This window comes from Anser anser (genome assembly GCF_964211835.1).
Source record: "Anser anser genome assembly, chromosome: 10".
Lineage (NCBI taxonomy): Eukaryota > Metazoa > Chordata > Aves > Anseriformes > Anatidae > Anser > Anser anser.
The window spans coordinates 404,938-424,077 of record NC_139730.1 but is presented as its reverse complement, the minus strand read 5'-3'; the positions used below and the strand labels follow the sequence as shown (position 1 = coordinate 424,077).

The following is a 19,140-nucleotide window of genomic DNA, read 5'->3' as shown; positions in this document are numbered from 1 at the left end:
AGCGGGGGGGGCGTCGCCATGGAGACGGCGGCGGCCCCGGAGCGGCGCCATGGAGGCGGGCGGCGGGGGGGGGGCCGCGGCCTTGGCACCGGGCGGGAGCCCTGCCCCCGGCGGGACCCCTGCCCACGGGAACGGGAACGGGGCCGCCGGGACCCCCGCCCACGGCCTGGCGCCGCGGGGGAAGCGGAAGAAGCGCAGGCGAGTGCGGCGGGCGGGGGCCGCGCGGGGAGCCCGTCGGTCGGTCGGTCTGTCTGTCCGTCGGTCCGTCCGTCGCTCTGTCCGTCCTGCCCGCGGCCGCGCACATAAAGCCCGTCCGTGAACGCTCCGTGTCCTGGTGTCTGTCCCGGGGCGCGGTGCCCGTGTGCCCTCAGCGGCGGGACGGGGCCGGTGCCCCCCGCGGGACGCGAGGCCGCGGTAACGGCCGGCCGGGCCCCTGCCCCGGGGAGGCCTCTGGGGCCTTTCTGAAGCGTAGGAGGAACACCGCGTCCCGTAAATCGTCCCCAGCACGACGTGCCCGCGGCAGCCCCGGGGTCAGGACCGCATCGCCTCACGGCTCACCGGGGCCGTGTCGGCACCGGGTGCGCTCTGCCCGTGGGCTGTGTGGGGCACGGCTGACAACACGGCTGCAGCAAGGCAGCTGTCCCCGTCCTGCCCACACACCCTCAAATGGGCTCTGGTCGCCACACTGAGCAGCTCTTGTTTGGTCTCTTTCAATTCCAGCGTCCCGTCCATCAACCTGACCAGCTGCAAGTACGAGAGCGGTAAGGCTGGGGCGCTGCGGTAAGGCCGGGGCGCTGCGGTAAGGCCGGGGCGCTGCGGTAAGGCCGGGGCGCTGCCGCGTGCCCCTCGGGATGAAGGCCGCCTGCAGCGAGCTCTTTGCGTGCCCGGTCGGCCAGCGAGCAGTGCTGGTGTTCAATTTCCGCTGCGCGGTTGCTTTCTTTTCACGTGTTTATTGTTTGTAAGGGACTTGACTCCTGTGAAAATTCTGCTCTTTGGGCCGAGGTGCTCTCTGCTTAAAGAGGCACAAAACGTGCAGCAGCACTGCAAGCTCTCACCACCCAGCACATCTGCATTTGCCGTGCCTCTGCTTAGATCGGAGGGAAAGGTTCGGCTGGGGGCAGTTATAAAGCAGGACTGGTACCCGTGCCTGGGGAAATGAAGTGAGCTCTATAAACAGCTTACCTTGAAGCGGGGGGTGGAACAGGCTGGATCAGTACCTGCAACATCTCTTTGCCATTCATCTCCAGTGACGTGCTCTGGGTAACTGGTTCCTGCTCCTTGTCTTGCTCTTCTTGGCTGCCACAAGCTGTATCTTAAAGGAACGATTTGACAGATGTTATTAGTCAATTTGCTAATGACTACTCTAGCACTGCAACCACATATGCATTGCTAAAAGTCACAGCCTTTAGTTGTGGTCAGCTAAAGGTCAGCTGTGCAAGGAGCACTGTTTTACACAGAGCGACAAGCTGTGCGTGTTCCACCTAGGGCTACGCTTGGTTTGGTGACAGGAGGTGGATGAGCATCCCCACCGGAGATGGTGTGGCAGTCTTCAGAAGCCTTGTATCTGCCTGTGCGGTATCAAACACGTGGCGGATGCAAGCCTGCTGTAATTCAGAGGGTGCTCAGGGACCCCACAGCAAGAGGACTTACAGGGACGTTGTTCCCCAGTGTACTTGCAGTCAGAGTCTGTAGTGAGTTAGCGTGGTAAAGCTTGTTGTGATGCCTCCTGAAGGGTCCCACCGAGACCTCGTCACGTTTGAGAGTGGCAGTGCAGTCTGGAGAGCTTTGTTCCACGCTCCTGTTTGTTTGGGGGATTTAACAGTCCCTGGCATTTATATCCTCTGCCTGGCCCCTTGTCATGTGCTTTCTTTGGTACAGTGCGACGTGCTGCACAGTGCTGCGGGCTGAAAGAAGTGGGAGAAAACGAGGAGTGGACGTTGTACTGGACTGACTACTCAGTCTCTCTGGAGCGTGTCATGGAAATGAAACGGTTCCAGGTAAATACCCCCATGTAAAGGGTGCCCAGCAGGAAGAGCTCAGGAAAGGAGGATGAGACAGGGTTAGCGGAACAAAGCGTTGCAGAACAAAACAGAAGTGTCTAAACGAGCACCCGTGCGCCCTCCTTATCTGTGTTGGTCCCAGAGTGCACAGGTTCACCAGCCACTGCTTCTGTTGTGTCCCTGATACGGCGCCCTCAGCAACAGTTCAGCAGTCAGTAGCACGAACTGGAAAGTTGCCAGCCTCTAATGTAGAGTGAAATAAATGGTTCTTTCGGACAAACTGCTCCCTTCCATAAGCTGCAATATTTTAGGAAGGGAGAGCTTCAGGGCTGAGGTGGAACGAGCAGATAAATCACGCTGGTGAAGTTCAGATAAAGCAATTCTAGTGTAATCTTATCCTTGAGCAGACGTTCAAGGCAACTGCTCGCCTGGCTTCCCGTTCTGCTGCTTATTTCTTCATACACTGGCTTTCCCTGGGTCTCAAGGACTATCAGTGATGATTCTGTTTTTCTTCTGCACCTCTTTCAGAAAATCAACCATTTTCCTGGCATGATAGAGATCTGCCGTAAGAACTTGTTGGCTCGCAACCTTAACCGCATGCTCAGACTCTTCCCCAAGGAGTACAATATTTTTCCCCGTACTTGGTGCCTGCCAGCTGAGTGAGTGATACACATTACTGCAGCAGAGAATAGGGGTGTGAAATAGGAAGTGGGAGCTTCTATGCTTGACAGCTAGGGCTTGGACGTGGGGGGCCTCTCTGAGATTTCGTGTCTTGGCCTGGGCCTTCATAACCTTCCCTGGATCTGAACAGGGTGCCGAGACCCATTTCTAGTTTCACGCATCTTTAATCCTCGTTAGATTGAATTAGGCTGTGGAATGGCACCTGCTACAACACACCTTGCTGTTTGGCAGGTTGCAGGCCAAAGGGCTAAATCTCAGAAGAGGGACCCACCCTGAAAGACAAAGGGCACTGGGCTAGATGGGAAGCGTAATATCTGCGTTTCTGAGGGTCATGAGCTCACTGGGAACAGGAGAGGTAACAGAGAAGCATGCTGTGTCATGGCAGAGGATACTGAGAGTGCAGGTCATCATGCTAAACAAAATACTTGTGCAGTTATATGTAAACTATCATCATATTATTCAAAGTTTGGGGCAGAAGGCCTGGCTTCTCTGATAATACACAGGCAAACAATCACAGAAGTGTAGCTGAAAGATTAGCATTTCCTGCAAACCGTAAAGTAGGGCTTCCGTGATACGTTCTGTAGCTGAACTCACCTCATGTTTACGACGGTTTTCTTAATATCTGACCTAAAGCATCTTTGCTGAAATATCAGCACTTTAGTACTTCACCTGGAGGCACTGGTCCTGGAGAGCAGTGGTTTGCTGGGTTTTGCTAATAATACCAGGCACAGGAAGGCTATTGGTACAGGCCCTCTCAGTCCTCTCCTTTCTGGAAAAGACTAACCTAGTTCTCTCAGTCTGTCTTTCCAGGTTGCGTTTCCTGGACTCAGATCGTTCTTGGCACTGTTTTCTGGGATTTGTCCTGTTTGCCTCCCCATTTCCCTTAAATGTGGTGCCCAGTATAGAGACTGTGTTCCTCCCTCAACAGCAAAATACTGAACTGGCACGTGGGCTTGACTCTTCAAGGCATCGTACTCCCAATGGAGCTGCTCTTGAAGATCAGCCATGTAGCATCATACGTGAGCTCAGCTTGAGAGCCCCTGCACCCTGCGTAGAACATCCTGGCTGTTGCATCCTGACTGTTTGCTGATGGGCTGGAAAAGGGGATGTAAGGACTTGAGACCTCCTCCTCCTCCTTTGTAGCCAGGGCTTGTTTATTTTCCCCTGATCCTTCTGCAGCAGTGGAGCCAAAACCTTAACTGGCTTCTGTATAAGCAACGGTGACCATTTCCTGTGAACCTCCTGGTAGAGGGGGAGATGTGTGCAGGCAAAAGTTGGAACCAGAAGAGCTTTGCCAGGTTGCACAAGGACTAAGTGATAACTGATGTCAGTCAGGATAGTCGTACTATTTCTGTGCTGCAGAAGATTGGTCTGTACTGGCCCACAGCACCATAGTGTGAATATCTAAATGTTATCAGAGAGGTGAGGGGCTCTTTTTCTGCAGCGTGTAACAGTCAACCCTTTGTTGTACAGCTATGGAGATTTCCAGGCCTACAGGCGCAGGAGGAAAAACAGAACATTCATCTGCAAGCCAGACAGCGGCTGCCAAGGGAGAGGCATCTTCATAACACGTAATCCAGAGGAGATCAAACACGGAGAGCATATGATCTGTCAGCAGTATATCTCTAAGGTAATGGAGATAGTCTTGAAATACAGGTGGAGGATTGCAACTCCTTAGCTCTTCCAGCACCCTGCCTCCTCCCTATGTCCTTTGCCCCACGTCTCCTGAATCTGCCAGGGGCACCGGTGTGGCTGCAGTGCAGCATAGCAAAAGCTTGCCTTTCTCCTCACTGCTGAGCTGCCAGGAAGTGGCAGCAGCAGTGCACGCAGAGCAGCTGACCTCCAGGAATCAGCGGCACGCCTAGCAATGTTCCTTTATCTCATGCTTGCTCCTGCCTTTTTTCTCACAGCCTTTCCTTATTGATGGCTTTAAATTTGACATGCGTATCTATGTGCTGGTCACATCTTGTGACCCACTGAGGATTTTTGTCTACAAGGAGGGTCTGGCCCGGTTTGCGACCATGAGGTACATCGATCCCAGCAGGAGAAACCTGGTAAAAAAGGGAGGTTTACAAAAAAACTCACATAGTATCTATAGTTTTTAGACCCTAGTTTGTCCTAGGGGCATTCCAGAATGCAAAAAGGCGGGTACTGGTGCATTTTATGGGACCTAAGTTTCTTTCTTTCTTCTTCTCCCCTCCCTCTGCATCTCCTCCCCACAGCAGTTATTTCGGGACTGTCTGAAGTAGATCTACTCCCAGGTCCCACGTCTGGGCTGTTTACTGGCATTATCACAGAATCTTAGAGGCGTTCAGATTTGGAGGAATGCTGGAAGGTCTTGAGTCCCACATTCTGCTCTAAACCAGGCCAACAGTAAATTCAGATCTGGTTTCTCTGAGTTTCACACAGTTAGGTGTTGAAAACTCGCACAGATGGAGACTCCACGACGTCTCTGGGCAACACTGCTACTGCTTCTTGCCTCTGTGAGCATTCTCAGGTCTGCACCTTTCTTTATCTGCCTGTACTTCAGGTAGAAGAGGGACCTGAGAATTACCTGGTGGTAGTGGAACAGCCTAGGAAAGACAGGAAGGAGAACAGGGAAAGAAAGGTGTAGACCATGCCCATCTCTAGGTAGGGGTCCATATCCTATAAAATCCCAAAGGAAGATGGACTCTAGTGTTGGATTGCTGCGTTCTGGTCACAGGCTGGCATGAGATACCCTGGGTTTCTGACTGTGTGCCCACTTGTCCCAGAGCTGCGTATTTGTATGCCCTCCCTCACTCCAATACGTTTATATATTGGAGTGCTCTTTTGCTTTGGATGAATAAAAGAGGAGGAAGAATCTGCAAAAACGTGCTGCAGCTGCTGCCCTGGGGAGTCCCTTGTTTTCTGGTGAGGCCACAACTGGAATGGCATCTGTGGAGCTTACGCCCATGCTCTCCCCCAAGAGATAGGACAGTGGTAGGGAGCAGGTAGAGCTCTGTTTGCTCTAACTTCTGGCTAGAGAATGAATCACCAGCGTAATTAACTCCTTGCTGCAAGCCACTGCCACAGAGAGAAGGCAGGGGTGGGTGAAGCTGGTGGCTAGGTCGGTACTAATGGGGCTGTTGTTTCTGTCTACACTCTGCAGCTGAGAGTTAATGAAAGGTCTCTCGCGGTTCCTCTCTCAGGGTGATATCTGCATGCATTTGACCAATTATGCTATCAACAAACGTAATGCAAACTTCATCCAGGATGACACGATGGGCAGTAAGAGGTATTGTCTCGTTCAGGTACCACAAAGCCTGGTGCACATCCTGCAGGAAAGCTGCGTTGGGGACATTGGTTTACTTCCATCGTTCTTGGGGGAAACATGGTATCACAGGTGAGCTCTTAACTTCTCCTGTCCTCCACACAGGAAACTCTCTACCCTGAATGCTTGGATGACGGATAACAGCTACAACACAACAAAACTCTGGGAAGATATTGAAGATATTATTATAAAGACTCTTATTTCGGCTCACCCTGTGGTGAAACACAATTACCAAAGCTGCTTTCCTAACCACGCTACTGGCTGCGCCTGCTTTGAGATACTGGGTTTTGATATTTTGCTAGACAGAAAGCTGAAACCTTGGCTGCTGGAGGTGAGGAAAAGTCTCCTGCTGTGCTGAAGCAGCAGATAGCTGAGAGCTTGCTTGTCTGGGGAAAGCTCCAGAACAAGGGGTGGTGGGATGAACAGAACTTACTTGACTAAACTGGACCACCTCGCTCACAAAATTAAACAGTCTATGAAGACAAGTGGCCAAGCAACCTGCTGCAGGCTAAGCAACCTCAATTCACCAGATCTAAGAACCTGTTCCCTGTACACCCTCTCTAACAACAGGGAGTTTCCTGAATCTTAGAGCTCCTTGATCTGCAACAGCATCCTGAATTTACGATAGCTGCCCTACTCTTGGAGTCCTGTGGGGTGTAGGAGCTGAATGGCCTGCATTGGGTTGAGCATCACACTGCAGAAGGGGCAGAGGGACAGAACCAGACACTGCGTGCAGCCTCCTGCTTTCTGTCGCTGTTACAGGGGAGAGCATCAATTGGACTCGATCCTTGTGGGTCCCTTCCAACTCAAGATATTCTGTGATTGATGGAAAGTGTACAGTGGGGCAGGTTGGGGCCAGCAAGCCTGCAGCTGGCAGCACAGTCTGGGAGTTGGTCTCCTGGGGCTGGGAGTCGCCAGGTTCGATCAGCTGCTTGTTTTGGCAGGTGAACCACTCTCCCAGTTTCACCACGGACTCTCGCCTGGACCATGAGGTGAAGGATGCTCTTCTCTGTGACACCATCAACTTAATAAACGTGCATGCCTGTAACAAAAGGAAAGTGCTGGAAGAAGACAAGCAGCGGGCAAAGGAACGACTCCTCCAGAGCCATCAGGCTCCCCGTGTATCCAGGTATTGCTCTTCTGCATAGTGCTGCAGGTCCCTGGTGAGGAGAGCCGGGATGCGACACAAAAGCTTCTAGGGGCTGTGGCACTGTAGGGCCTCTGAGGAGAGATCGCCCAAGCCATCCGCACCATGGACAGGAAGAGCCAGGTCTGGTCCCTGGGTGCGAGGAGATCTGAGACTGCCCGTGCTCTGGCCTCTGGCCTGTACAATCTTCCCCATCGAGCTGTGCCTGCTCGTCACGTCCTTTTATTGCCGTCAGGCCGTGCCAGCATCCCTGGGCTTACAGTGACGCTCACAGGACAGACCGCAGCACTGCTGCAGGGGCTGGGAGCACCCCGGGGCACAGGGCCCTTCTCCAGGGCAGGGTTCCTTTCTCAGGGCTGAGGGTTTTCCCACCCTTCTTTGTCTTCGTGTCCTTTCATGGTTAATTAATCCACATGGCCTCCTGAGGCCATTTTAGATGAGCCTGCTGCCCGGGCTTTTCCTGCCGCACAGGGCAAGGCAGGAACTCCCTCCAGCTCCCATTTCAGTGAGGAGACCCGAAATAACAGGCTGGAGAAGCTGAGCGTGTCAGCCGTGTACGCTGCATGTCCCTCAGCTGCCCCAAGGTCCCTGCTGGCGTGAAGATCTCCCAGCTGAACGCGGAGTGGCAGATATTTCTTGTACTGGCACATTGTGACTAAGCTTTTCTGTTAACTGGGTTAAAAAGGCTGAGGGGGCAGGTTGTGAGCCTGAAGCAGGGGAGACACCTGAAAACACTTCACCAGCATTCTACATGTAGAGGATGAAGAAGTGTGGGTTGTGCTGGTTCCCTGCAGTGACCCTGTGTGAAACGGGCTCCCAAACGGGGAAAGATGGGGAAAAAGCTAGCTAGGCCCTTTGTCTCTCAGGCAGTAAAAAAAATGGAGTCTCCCATCGCAGCTCCCTGCCTGCCTGTGCTTTCTCCTGGTTTGCAGACGCGAGGAGTTAGAGAGCAACCAGGCAGCCTGGCTGTCCCAGGCAGAGGAGTATGAGAACTCGCACCTGGGCAGCTACCGGCGCATTTATCCAGCGTGTGGAACAGACAAGTACGAGCCATTTTTCAAGCAGAGCAGCTCTCTCTTCCAGGAAACGGTATCATCCAAAGCACGAGAGGAGTGTGCCAGGTACATTGCTCCTGCAGAAAACCCACCCCTCACAGGGGCGGAACAGAGACCGCTTGCTTCTGATCCCTTCTTGGGAGTGACTCTTTCTGTTGTTTAACAGATGTAAGCAAGCTGGAGAGAGCTGGAAGGAGGAGAGTCTGCATGTGCTATGTTGCCATGGCAAAGCAGCTTCTTTAGTGTGTACCTTTGAGAGGCAAATGCAATATTCCACTGACTTTTAGACTCTGGAGATACATATTGAAAGCGTCCTCCACCCTTCCCACCCTGCTGGCAGTCCCAGCCTAATTCATGGACATTTCTTATAGCAGTGGAGTACAGTAGTCTCTCTTAAAAGCACTCCTAGCCCACTTAGCAAATTTCCATTATGATCTATTCACTACAGAACTTCTGACTGCAGTAAAATGTCCTCAGGTTGAAGTCTTTGCAGTGTTTTGCTATTATGGAACCAGTGACCAAGGCAGTTCTTCCACGGCAGGCAGCAACTGGAGGAAATTCGCACGAAGAAAGACAAGTTAGAAGCTGTTACCAGGAAGAAGAAAAAAGAGAGGAAAGAAGAGCTGCAGGGAGAGTCAGCCGTGGACAAACCCCAGATCCCTAGCAAAACCACAGCTTCTATAACCCACCTCACCTCCAGAAGCACCAAGATGCAGGATAAAAAGGTCCTTTGCTCTAGTCAGTGCTCATCCATGGGTCTCTCAAAGGCACTAACAGGGCTCTCAAAGGCAGTAACATGGCTCTTGGAACAGAGCCGTGGGTGGGTGTCTCCTAAGGAACAGAAGTACGAGGCTGGAACTGCCCTCCATGAAGTCCAGAGGGTTGAGAACTTGTGTTGGGAGGCACTTGTAAGCACCAATGTCGCCCTTCCCTGCTCTGCCTCCCACTGGGATCTTCATCCCACCCCACCCCGAAGTCTGTAACTCTTTTAGGGCTCAGAGCAGTCTGTGGCTTTGTCTCTCTTGCCCATTACTATGGCTTCAGCTTTGCTGTAACTTGTGTGTTTCTTCCCTTAGATACAGCAAGTGCAGTATGACTCCATGCAACCCCAGGATATTGTGGAGGATGAAGAGAAGAAAAGAGTGAATGCTCTTCTGAAGCGTAAGAACTTAATCCGAGGCCTGGGCATCATAGATCAGCTCTCCCGGCTGCTCCCCACAACTGATAGATCAACTGACACCCAGAGATCCTCTCCTGTTACATCCAAGATCCAGGTAACTGAAGATTGCCCAGGTCTGTCCTGCAAGGCCAACGTAAGAGACAAGTCATTTGCGGGAGGATCGTGAGGAGTGAATCATGGGCATTGGGCGTCTTTGGTGTGGCTCAGTTAAATGAGATCCAACGTAGTGTCTGGGTCCTTGGGTTTTCCTATAGTTCTGTGACTTTGTCTCTTTCCAAGTGGGTGCACGGGAGGCATGCCGATCACCTGCACAGAGCCCCCGGACACCTTTCCCCAGAAGATATTGCTCATTGCTATTCCAAAGAACAGGCTACGATAATACTGCCTTTTGGACACTGCTCTCCCCATCGTGCAGCACAGTGTGGTCTGCTCCTTCAGTGCCATAATATGAACCTCCTGACTAAATAAGATGAATTCCTAGGAAGGAGTTCTTGCAAGCTAGGGACACTTAACATGCTAGGAGCATTAAACCACTAGGAGCACGATAAAGTAGACAGAACAAAGAGGGACTGAAGGGAAGCATGGAAACGTCTAAAAAAAAAAGTCTTTCAGTGTATTCTGCACTGCAGACAATGCCTATCCCTAAATTATTTGCCCTCCACATTACACGAGCCCCCTCCTAGGGAAGGTGATGAGTCCATTACACGTGTTCTGATGCTGTTAGTGCCCGTGCTGGAAACACCACAGAGCTCGGCCCTCGGTGCAGGGCTCCCCCTTCACAGTCATCCTCACTCTGCAAGAGCATGCTACAGTGTAAACCCTTGGCCTTGCTGCTGTCATGTGCTGGATTATCTCAGGGTGCACAGCTGAAGGAAGCTGGGCTGCACTGAGGATTGCACCAGGGGAACCTGGGGATGGACCTAGCCTTAAAGCAGATCTGTTTGATTGTCTCAAACTGAGTCCTGGCTACCCAGCCAATTCCCAAACCAGGCTACTGGTGCTAGCTGTCTAAAACCAGATGAGGAGGAAGCCAGCAGTCCATTATGCGTGGAGTCCAGCAGGCTATAAGGGCTGTAACGGAGCACTGATGGTGGCTGATGTGTTGGGGAAGTGCTAATTCTGGACCAGCAATTAATGAAAAACCTTGCGAGGGCCATAGCCTCTTCCAGTGGAACCATCTGCTTCCAGAAAGGCCTTCCACTCCCAGCTGGAAGGGTAACGCACCTCAGAAGGATGCTGACAAAGTCCAGATACCAGAGTTGCAGTAATTATTCAGGACGTAGGAGTCTTCTAGTACCTTATAACAAATCGGAAACGGTCCCTTTAACATAACAGAAGTTTAAGATACGATTTGATCCGTAAGAAGTGATGATAGCTGCCTTTTACTCTGTGAGACAAAGCAGAACAGAACCACAAACTCTGCCTTAACTCTGGACATACTTTTTCAGCAGCAAAGGATTATTTGGGGCTGGGTCAGATCCTTCATCACTGAAGTCTCCCCAGCCAGCTCTGGCATTTCTTTTCACAAACCCTACTCCAGCTCAGAGCAATGTTATGGGCAGAGCCTGGGAGTCTCTGAGCACTGCTGCAGGCAGATCAGACGGGCAGCTGCACTGCCCCCTTAGATGGTTTCAATCTAAGACTGCGAGCATGCTGTGCTTGGAGAGAAAATGCAACAGAGATGCTTTAGTGAGCACCTGTAGGTGACTAGGGAAGATTTTTCCTTCCTTCCTCTTGCTGAGGCCTCCAGAGCTAAGCCGCGGCTGCTTTCTTTCCTTCCAGCCGCAGTTTCTCTGGGACGCACTCCAGGGACAGAAGGCCCGCAGCCTGATGACGCTCACCCCCCTCTCGCTCCTGGGAGGTGCCGTCCGGCCTTTGGGGCACTCGTTCACCCCCAAGCCCAGCACCAGGGCCCAGCCGCCAGCCGGCCAGGGCTCTGCCCCTGCCGCCGTGGGCACGCTCTCAGTTCGAGGCCAGAGCATCCCTTGCCGTGAGCCGTGCAAGGCGCAGCACGGCCTCCAGCCACGGGACAGGGGCTGCCCGCAGAGCCAGGCTGCGCAGACACCAGGGGTCACCCAGCCCTGCACCAAAACCAGGGGACTGCCGCTGAGTGCCCAGCAGCTCCCTGGAGCCAGAAACAAGGCTGAAGGATGTGAGTACGCATTGCCCTACTTCGGTTCTGCCTTTGTACACCGGAGGCTCACATCAGTGACCGATGAGGGGCGGAGGTGATGCCCTCGGCCTTCCTGCTCCCTCCGAGCTCCGCAGCAGCCGGGCGAGGATGCCCGGCCCGGCTCCCGCTGCCCGCCCCGCACGGCACTGATCCGGGCGGGCCCAGCACCGGGCCCCCGGCCCCGCCGCGCCGCCCCCCCCCCCCGGGGCCGCCCCTCCCGGCTCCGGCCATGGCGGCGCTGCTGCGGCGCGGGCTGCGGGCGGCCGCGCTCCTGGCCGGGGCCCCGCGGCGGGCGGCGGCGGCGTGGCCCGGGGACCCGGAGCCGCCGGACGCGGCGCTGGAGGAGGCCGAGAGGTGCGGGGCGCCGGGGCCGGGGCCGGGGCCGGGGCCGGGGCCGGGCCGCTCACGTCTCTCCCCGCAGGGCGCGGAGGCGGCGGGCGGCGGCGCGGCTGCAGCGGCTGCGGCGGGAGCTGGGCGAGGAGCGCGGCGCCCCCGAGCGCACGCTGAGCTGGCAGGCCATGGAGCAGATGCGGTGAGCGCCGGGGCCGGGCGGGCCGGGCCGGGGGGGCGGCCGCCGGTGACCGTGCCCCTGCCCGCAGGTTCCTGCGGCGGGAGCTGCCCGAGGAGTGGCCGCTGGAGCGCCTGGCCGAGGGCTTCGGCGTCAGCCCCGACGTGGCGCGCCGGGTGCTGCGGGGCCGGGGCTGCCCCCCGCCGCGCCGCCGCCTGCGCCAGGACGCCCGGGTGCTGCGGGAGCTGCGCGCCGCCGCCCCGCCGCCCCCGGGCCCGGCTCCGCAGGGCGGCCTGGAGGTGCGCGCCCCCGACGGCACGCTGCTGTACCGGCTGCCCCGGGGCTGGGGCCCCGGCTCGCAATAAACGGTTGAACCGGGCCCGGCTCCGCCCGCTCTCTCTCTGCGCGTAACTTCCCGGCGCCGCCCGGCGCAGCGGCCGCGGGCTCCGAGGCGGCCCCACGGAGGAGGACGCGGCCACGGCGCTGCCCGAGCCGGAGGCGCGGTGCGGGGGCAGGAGCCGGCTCGGTACCCGGGGTCGGGGCCGGGCCGGGCCGGGCCGGGGCGGCGGAAGCGGCGGATCCGGTGCCGGGTCGGAGCAGCGCGCGGCACTGCTGCCGGGGCCCTGCTCGCCGCTGGGGGCGGCGCTGCGGCGGCTGCGGGGGGAGCGCGGCCTGGCGGGGCCCTGAAGCGGGGCGGCGATAAAAGGCTCGGGCCCGCCCCGCCTCCGCCTCCCTGCGCCGTGCCGAGAGCCGCTTCCGCCGCGGCGGGTCCGGGCGGGGGGCACCGGAGGGGTCTGGGGGGGCCGCGGCCCGGCGGTGCCGTTCCGGGGCTGGCGCCGGCCCCGCCATGGCCTCGACCGCCCGCCGCGACGTGCCCGAGCCGCCCGACTTCGGCATCCTGAAGCGCCTGGCGCGGGACCAGCTCATCTACCTGCTGGAGCAGGTCCGCCGGGGGGGAGGGACCGGCACCGGCACCGGGACCGGGACCGGGGGCGGCAAAAACAGGCACCGGGACCAGGAGGCACCGGGACTGGGGCAAAGACCGGGGGTCGGCAGGGACAGGACCGGGACCGGGAGGCAGCGGGGGCTGGCACTGGCACCAGGAGCAGGGGGCGGTGGGACCAGGGCCGGGACCGGGACAGGGACCAGGACAGAGACCGGGGGCAGCGGGACCAGGACCGGGGGCACGGTGCCAACCCGGGCAGGCAGGGCCGAGGCTGGGGCCCGGTGCGGCCCCAGGCAGCACCCACCCTGCGCCCCGCCGTCACGCAGCTCCCCGGGAGGAAGGACCTGTTCATCGAGGCCGACCTGATGAGCCCCCTGGACCGCATCGCCAACGTCTCCATCCTGAAGGTACCACGGGGCGGGCGGCCGGGCCCGGCGGTGGTGGCAGTGCCCGCTGACAGCCCCGCGCCTCGCCCCGCAGCAGCACGAGGTGGACAAGCTGTACAAGGTGGAGAGCCGGCCCGCCCTCAGCACCAGCGACCAGTGAGTCCGGCCCCAGGCGCGGCCCCTGTGAGGCGGAGGGGGGCCGGGTGCCTCATCCGCTCGCCAGCTCAGGATTTGCCTCCCCGGGCCCGGACGGGCCTCAGCGCGGAGCTGCCGCGGGAACGGAGCCGGGGCGGGCAGGGCTGTGCACCCGCAGCTCTCACGCCCCTGTCGCTCTGCTCGCAGGCTCTGCTTCCTCGTCCGGCCGCGGGTGAAGACGATGAAGTACATCGCCGGTGAGTGCGGGCAGCCCGGCGGGCAGCTGTCGGTCACCTGCTGGCAGCGGTGACGCCCCCGCTCCGTGCTGAGGCTGGGGGCTGCCGCGGGGCCTCCCCAGGAAGGTCAGCAGCGATGACGAGGGGCGTGCGGCGCGTCCCACGCTGCGTGGGCTGCCGTCGGTGCCGTGCACCGCCAGTACCAAGCGAGCTCCCGCAGGTCCTTCCAGCCCCCGCAGGCTGGCCTTCCTGGGCCGTCAGCTGGCCCCGCTCTCGGGGTTTTGCTTTCTGCCTGAGGTATTCTGGGTCCAGTGGGGAGCAGGACCCCAGAGCTTATCCTACAAGGGGATTGTGCCCGTTTGGGGCGGTGGGCAGTCCTTGTCCATGGGGGCTGCAAGCGTTCTGTCTGCAGATATCGTCAATGCTGACAAGATGTCAGGCCGGAGCCGCAAGTACAAGATCATCTTCAGCCCCCAGAAGGTCAGTGGCTGCTGCTTCCACCAGCGCCCCGCCGCGCTGTGCCTGTCCGGCCCTTTGCTTTCCCCCCAGAAACATTTAACTAAAGCAAATGGGGGGGTGTCTGGGAAGGAGAGCGTCCCGTCCGCTGCTGGGAGCTCGCTGCCTGCCTCGGTGGGAGCCGGGCTGAGGGCCTCCTCCTGTCTTGCAGTTCTATGCCTGTGAGATGGTGCTGGAGGAAGAGGGAGTCTTCGGCGGTGAGTGGGACCGTGGTGCCTGCTGCCCTCTGCCCCGAGGGCTGGTCTGTGGCGGCTCTGACACCGCAGCACCCCAAGGGAACCCCGGTGTGGGCATCCCAGGCTGGCGGGGCCTGGAGCCGGGGCAGCAGCCGCAGGCCCATGCGAGGCTGCCTGCTGCAGGCAGGGGCGTGCACGCCACAGCATCGGTGCCTCTGCCTTGACTTCTGGGAGGGGCGATGGCCTTGCCACTGCCTCGGTGGAAGAAGGGAATGAGTCCCCTCGGGAGGCCCCGTCTCTCTGTTCTCCCCCTCTGTGCGCAGGGCTGCCAGGATTCCTGGGGCTGTTCCTGCTGGGGGCTGGGTAACTGTTGCCTTTCCCTGTCCCACGCTCAGATGTCACCTGCGATGAGTGGTCCTTCTACCTGCTCCCCCTGGACGAAGACATCATCAGCATGGAGCTGCCTGAGTTCTTCCGCGACTACTTCTTGGTCAGTAGGACACTCCTGCCGGGATGCTGCCCTGCACGATGGCAGCCTTCCCCGCGCTCACCTGCTGGGCCCAGGACAAAAGAGCTTTGTTCGGGGAGTCGATGCGTGGTGTCCTGCTCAGTCCTCTCAGCCCCTCGCTGCAGGACTCTGCTGTCCTGGGGTGGATTTTGCCTGGAGAGCTGCTCGGATGGGCTGTGGTGCCTCCACTTCTCCACACACAGCTCCCCTGCCCGGGCCCCTCCAGTCCTCCCTGGGTGGCTCTGGGCACCTGGTGCGTTCCCGTGCGTCTGGAGTGGGACCGAGCCCACGGCTCCCCCAGCCCCAGTCCAGCTCCTGATGCACGCAGTCATTTCCAAGCCGGCCTGCCCAGAGCCGCTCCCTGATGCTCCCGTGCTCCCTGCAGGAGGGAGATCACCGCTGGATCAACTCGGTTGCTCGAGCCCTGCAGTTACTGAACTCCCTGTACGGGCCGTTCAGCAGGGCCTACGGGATCGGGAGGTGCGCCAAGGTGGGTGCAGCCGCAGGGCTCACGCCACCCCGGCCGGAGGCACCTGCTGCGTGCCCCAGGGAGGCTGCGTTGGCACCAGCACCTGCTGCCCGCTGCAGCCCTCAGCAGGAGCAGGGAGCAGCTCTGCCAGAGGTGCTGGCGTGCTTTTCCCCTTGCAGATGTGCTATGAGCTGTGGCGGGAGCTGGAGGAGGAGAGTGAGGGTGACAGCCAGGGCAGGAAGCCAGAGATCGGGAACATCTTCCTCATGGACAGAGGTTGGGGCTGGATCAGGCTGGAGCAAGGAGCGGTGGGGCCAGGGCCTGGCAGGGGGAGCAGTTTGGGACACGCGGGGCAGCAGGCAGCCTGGCAGCGGCCGGTTCTCGTTGCAGACACAGACTATGTCACAGCACTGTGCTCCCAGATGGTGTACGAGGGGCTGGTGGACGACACCTTCCGCATCAAGTGCGGTAGGTCGCAGGGCAGCAGTGGGGTGACGTGGGGCCATTCAATTGTTCTGTGATCCAGCCTGTGATTCCATTACTCTTCATCCTTCCCTGCAGGCAGTGTGGATTTTGGGCCAGAAGTCACCTCCTCTGACAAGAGCATTAAGGTGCTGCTCAATGCCCAGGATAAAGTGAGTCCTGCCCACGTGCCGTGGCGGTAGTGGGTCACACCAGCGCTCCGCGGGGCACCGGGAGGGGGCTGAGCAGGGAACGGCCGGGAGTCGCTGGGCCTGGGGGCGCAGGTTGTGATGGGTCGGGCGTGCAGAAGCTGCGGTGCTCTCTGCAGGTCTTCAGCCAGATACGGAACGAGCACTTCTCCAGTGTGTTTGGCTTCCTGAGCCAAAAGTCGCGCAACTTGCAGGCACAGTACGATGTGAGTACCGCCCGGTCGTGCGGGCACCCACGGTGCCTCCCTCTGCAGCCGCCTCACTGCCCCCATGCTCTTCCTTCTGCAGCGGCGCCGTGGCATGGACATCAAGCAGATGAAGAACTTTGTCTCCCAGGAACTGAAGGGACTAAAACAAGAGCATCGTCTGCTGAGCCTGCGTAGGTGTCGGGGCTGGGACAGCGGGTCCCCAGGGAAGCAGGGGGTGTTGCAGGACGCTGACAGCCCACGGGAGGGGCAGAGGGTCTGAGCAGTGGGCAGGCAGCAGGGGCCGTTGGTACATGCAGAAGTCTACGGTGGGGCTCGGGGGATGAGCTGTATGCGGAGCCCGTTACACCTCCAAAGTGGAAAACTCTTGGCTGTGCAGATATTGGTGCCTGCGAGTCCATCATGAAAAAGAAAACCAAGCAGGATTTCCAGGAGATGATCAAGGCTGAGCACTGTGAGCATGGTTCTGTGTCTGTCGTCACCCCCTGCCCCCCCCAGCCTCATTGCCCCACATCTGAGCACATCTGTCTCACAGCCTGGCTGCCCCTTACAGACTGTTCGTGTTGGGGTGGGTTTTGAGCTCTTAAGCAGGGTCAAGCCACATCCTTGCAGGGCTGACACGTGGCCGGGCAGGCGGCCCAGCATCACAAGCCTTCCCCTTCCTGTGGGGTTCAGGCAGGGAGGCTGAGCTGAGACCCTACCTCAGCTAGCTGGTGAGAGCCCCGGGAATGGGTGAAGTGACTCTGCCTCTCCCCCTGCCGCAGCTCTGCTGGAGGGTTTTGACATCCGAGAGAGCACCAGCTTCATCGAGGAGCACATCGACCGGCAGGTGAGAGCCGTGCTGTGGGGCAGGCCGTGCCTGGGGACACGCAGGGGCTGGCAGCCCGCTCACACCGCCTGCTCCCGCGTAGGTGTCCCCCATCGAGAGCCTGCGCCTCATGTGCCTGCTGTCCATCACAGAGAACGGTGAGGGGGCTGGCAGCGCCGGGCGGGGGCAGCGCCGTGGGCCTCGGGCTCAGCTCACGGCAGCATCCTGTCCCCCCAGGTCTCAACCCCAAAGACTACCGCTCCCTGAAGACCCAGTACCTGCAGGTGAGCCTGCCTGGGGGCCCGCCGCAGGGTGAGCTTGGATGGGGCGTCCCTGCCTGCCTGCTGCTCGCTGTGGGGCACCACGCTGCAGCGCTCCCCAGGGATGTGCCAGCTGGCTACAGGGGTTGGCACAAGCCACGGGCTCTGCCTGCCCTAAAGGGGTGCCCTAAGCAGCCTCCCAGGGCTCCTGCCCGTCCCCGTGGAGGTGGCACATTGCTTCCTTGCATGTGCTGGCAGCCGGGGCTCCGTGCTGATCCAGTCGACCCCTCCCCAGAGCTATGGGCCCGAGCACTTGCTGACCTTCCACAACCTCAAGCGCATCGGGCTGCTGACCGAGCAGGCGGCTGGGGAGACCCTGACGGCTGTGGAGAGCAGAGTCAGCAAGCTGGTGACAGACCGAGCGGCTGGTGAGAGCCAGAGCCATGGGGAGCCGCGGGGCAGGGCAGCCCACCGCAGGGAGCTGCCGGGCTGGGGGCAGCCCCAGAGCTGGTGCCGGTTCTGCTGCCCCTTCTCCGCCGGAGCCTGGTGCCTGCACAGCTGCTGGGCCCCAGCTGGCAGCTGCTGTGACACATCCTGGGGCTCTGAGCTGTATTTGTCTTTTCCAGGAAAGATCACAGACGCGTTTAATTCCTTGGCCAGGAAGAGCAATTTTCGAGCCATAAGCAAGAAGCTGGGTTTGGTACGTCCTCGGGGGGCTGCTGGGCTGCTGCTCTGCCCGCTGCTGGCCAGAGAGCTGTGCCCTGGCCTGCCCCCAGAGCTCCGCAGCCCCTGGCTGCCGGCTCGGCACGCTCGCTGCGTGGCAGCGGGGCTGCCGCTGGGTGCCCGGCTCGCCTCGCCTGCTGCAGGTGCTGCAGCCCCACCACAAGTGCAGGGCCCCCCTGGCGGGGGGTGTGATGCAGGGACCACCCCGTCCGTGTCTCTGCCGTCGCACACCGAGCACCGTGTCCCCGCAGATCCCCCGACTGGACGGCGAGTACGACCTGAAAATGCCTCGGGACATGGCCTACGTCTTCAGCGGGGCCTACACCCCGCTGAGCTGCAAGATCATCGAGCAGGTGGGCCCGGGGCTGGGGGGGAAGGCGCTGCGCCCCCCGAGGGCGCCCCCACCACCCCTCGGGGCTGCTCCCCGGGGCCGGGGCCGCCCGCAGCGCCCCCTGAGCCCGCTGCCCGGCGGCAGGTGCTGGAGCGGCGGGGCTGGCAGGGCCTGGAGGAGGTGCTGCGGCTGCTCAACGGCACCGAGTTCTCGGAGGCAGGTAGTGCGGGCCGGGGGCGGCGGGCCGGGGCCGGGGGGGCGGGGGTCCGGCACCGCGCTCCCTCCGTGCCTTGCAGGCGCCGCCGAGGCCAGCCCGGGCCGGGACTCGCAGCGCACCGTGCTGGCCGTGTTCCTGGGCGGCTGCACCTGCTCCGAGATGGCGGCGCTGCGCTTCCTGGGCCGGGAGAGAGGTGCGGGGGCACGGGGCGGGGGGGGGACGGCGGGGGCGCGGGGCCGAGCCGCGGGGCTGAGCCCGGTGCCGCCGTGTCCCCGCAGGGTGCCGCTTCATCTTCCTCACCACGGCCGTGACCAGCAGCGGCCGCCTCATGGAGGCCATGGCGGAGACCCGCGCCTGAGGCCGCCCCCCCCCCCCCCAATCCCCCCCCAATAAACGGAGCCCGTGCCCGCCCCGCCCCGCCTCCTGCTGTCTGCGCGCGGGCGCGTGCGCGGTGACGCCCGGGCACCGCCCGGAGCCGGGAGGGCCGAGCTGCGCGTGCGCGCTGGGCGCCGCCGG

At 60.0% G+C, this 19,140-nt stretch overlaps 2 protein-coding genes across 8 annotated transcripts; both read left to right on the top strand.

Moving 5' to 3' along the window:
• The first annotated feature begins 1 nt into the window (after position 1).
• On the top strand, positions 2–12,268 carry TTLL13 (tubulin tyrosine ligase like 13). 6 transcript variants are annotated; one of them, XM_083850292.1, is made up of 15 exons: positions 3–198; positions 721–761; positions 1,879–1,997; positions 2,529–2,659; positions 4,155–4,311; positions 4,592–4,735; positions 5,852–5,937; positions 6,079–6,304; positions 6,918–7,102; positions 8,053–8,241; positions 8,717–8,900; positions 9,252–9,449; positions 11,138–11,507; positions 11,950–12,060; positions 12,128–12,268. In XM_083850292.1, the coding sequence occupies exons 1-14, from the start codon at positions 50–52 to the stop codon at positions 12,033–12,035; spliced, it is 2,265 nt and encodes a 754-aa protein (XP_083706418.1). In that variant the 5' UTR covers positions 3–49; the 3' UTR covers positions 12,036–12,060; positions 12,128–12,268. The 6 variants fall into 6 exon arrangements, with proteins under 6 accessions (XP_083706420.1, XP_083706418.1, XP_083706417.1 ...); XM_083850291.1 differs by having other exon boundaries at positions 4,592–4,746; positions 5,854–5,937; XM_083850295.1 differs by lacking the exon at positions 3–198 and adding an exon at positions 308–530 and having other exon boundaries at positions 4,592–4,746; positions 5,854–5,937.
• Positions 12,269–12,487: 219 nt separating this feature from the next.
• Positions 12,488–19,038, top strand: VPS33B (VPS33B late endosome and lysosome associated). Of its 2 annotated transcripts, none has more exons than XM_083850298.1 (23): positions 12,488–12,979; positions 13,309–13,389; positions 13,466–13,524; positions 13,711–13,760; positions 14,152–14,219; positions 14,407–14,452; positions 14,827–14,921; positions 15,325–15,429; positions 15,588–15,684; positions 15,799–15,876; positions 15,970–16,043; positions 16,199–16,285; positions 16,368–16,458; positions 16,665–16,739; positions 17,050–17,114; positions 17,197–17,251; positions 17,331–17,377; positions 17,649–17,781; positions 17,980–18,053; positions 18,328–18,429; positions 18,552–18,627; positions 18,704–18,817; positions 18,903–19,038. In XM_083850298.1, exons 1-23 carry the CDS (start codon positions 12,884–12,886, stop codon positions 18,980–18,982), a joined length of 1,848 nt encoding a protein of 615 aa, XP_083706424.1. In that variant the 5' UTR covers positions 12,488–12,883; the 3' UTR covers positions 18,983–19,038. The 2 variants fall into 2 exon arrangements, with proteins under 2 accessions (XP_083706424.1, XP_083706423.1); XM_083850297.1 differs by having other exon boundaries at positions 12,491–12,979; positions 13,463–13,524.
• Positions 19,039–19,140: the final 102 nt, after the last annotated feature.